The sequence below is a fragment of the Varanus komodoensis genome, unplaced genomic scaffold (assembly GCF_004798865.1).
Source record: "Varanus komodoensis strain SLA01 unplaced genomic scaffold, ASM479886v1 scaffold1457, whole genome shotgun sequence".
Taxonomy (NCBI): domain Eukaryota; kingdom Metazoa; phylum Chordata; class Lepidosauria; order Squamata; family Varanidae; genus Varanus; species Varanus komodoensis.
The window spans coordinates 10,068-11,316 of NW_025335426.1; the positions used below are offsets into that span (position 1 = coordinate 10,068).

The 1,249-nt window shown below is 48.2% G+C and overlaps 1 protein-coding gene across 1 annotated transcript in view; it reads left to right on the top strand.

The window, feature by feature from the left end:
- LOC123020228 (protocadherin gamma-B4-like) overlaps positions 1-1,249 on the top strand; it is a 17,337-nt gene that overhangs the window by 8,428 nt on the left and 7,660 nt on the right. The window contains exon 2 of the mRNA XM_044423666.1: positions 856-1,248. Coding sequence (XP_044279601.1) covers positions 856-1,248 — 393 coding nt within the window. The remainder of the gene's footprint in view (positions 1-855; position 1,249) is intronic.

Below are 1,249 nucleotides of genomic sequence, written 5' to 3' on the forward strand. Positions count from 1 at the left end.
AAATGGAGAAGGGCTCCGTGGTGGGCAGCCTGGCCAAGGACCTGGGGCTGAATGCCAGGGAGTTGGCAAAGCGCAATCTGCATGCTGTCCCCGTGACAAAACTGCAGTATTTTAGCATCAGTGCCAAAAATGGGAACCTTTGTGTGAATGAGAGGATCGACAGGGAGGAAGTCTGTGCTACGGCGCCACACTGCTTTCTCAATTTTGAGGTAATGATTGAAAATCCTTTAAAAATGTTCCATGTAACTGTAGAGATACAGGACATTAATGATAATGCCCCACAGTTCCTCAGTGATATAATATACCTGGAGATCAGTGAATCCACTTTCCCAGGCACCCGATTTCTGCTTGGGAAGGCTGAGGATCCAGATATTGGGGTGAATTCTCTCCAGGACTACCAGCTGAGCTCCAATCAGTACTTCACTCTGGATGTTAAAAAGGGTCAGGGTAGAAATAACTTTGCAGACTTGGTGCTGCAGAAACCCCTCGATCGAGAAAGTGAGCAGACCCTTCACCTGATCCTCACAGCCCTGGATGGGGGTGAGCCAAGGAAAACCGGGACTGCCCAGATCTGGATCAATGTCACTGATGCCAACGACAACCCACCTGTCTTCAGCCAGGAGGTCTACACAGTCAACCTCAGGGAAAATGCTCCTGTCGGGTCCCAGGTGCTCCAGATCGTCGCATCTGATAGAGATGATGGACCAAATGCTAAAATCAGCTATCACTTTAACAACATCCCAGCAAATGCCAAAAAGAAATTCAACCTTGATGCAATCAGTGGAACAATCACTCTGATAGAGTCACTGGATTTTGAGGAAACAAAAGAGTATACCATGACAATAGCGGGAAAAGATGGTGGTGGATTGGTGACACATTGCAAAGTTGAAATAACCATTCTTGATGAGAATGATAATGCCCCAGAAATAATGCTCGCCTCCCTAGTTAACCCAGTGTCTGAAGACACAGCCTTAGGAGCAGTGATTGCTTACATCATTGTAACCGACAAAGATACTGGGGACAATGGAAAGGTTACCTGCCACTTACATGGAGATCCACCCTTCAGAATCCTTCCCACATCTAGCAATTACTACAAGCTGCTGTCAGACGGTCCCCTGGACAGAGAACGGACTCCAGAGTACAACATTACAGTCACAGCCTCAGACGCAGGGTCCCCCCCTCTCTCCACACACAAGAGCATCACCCTTCAGGTGTCCGATGTCAACGACAATGCCCCGGCCTTTGAGAG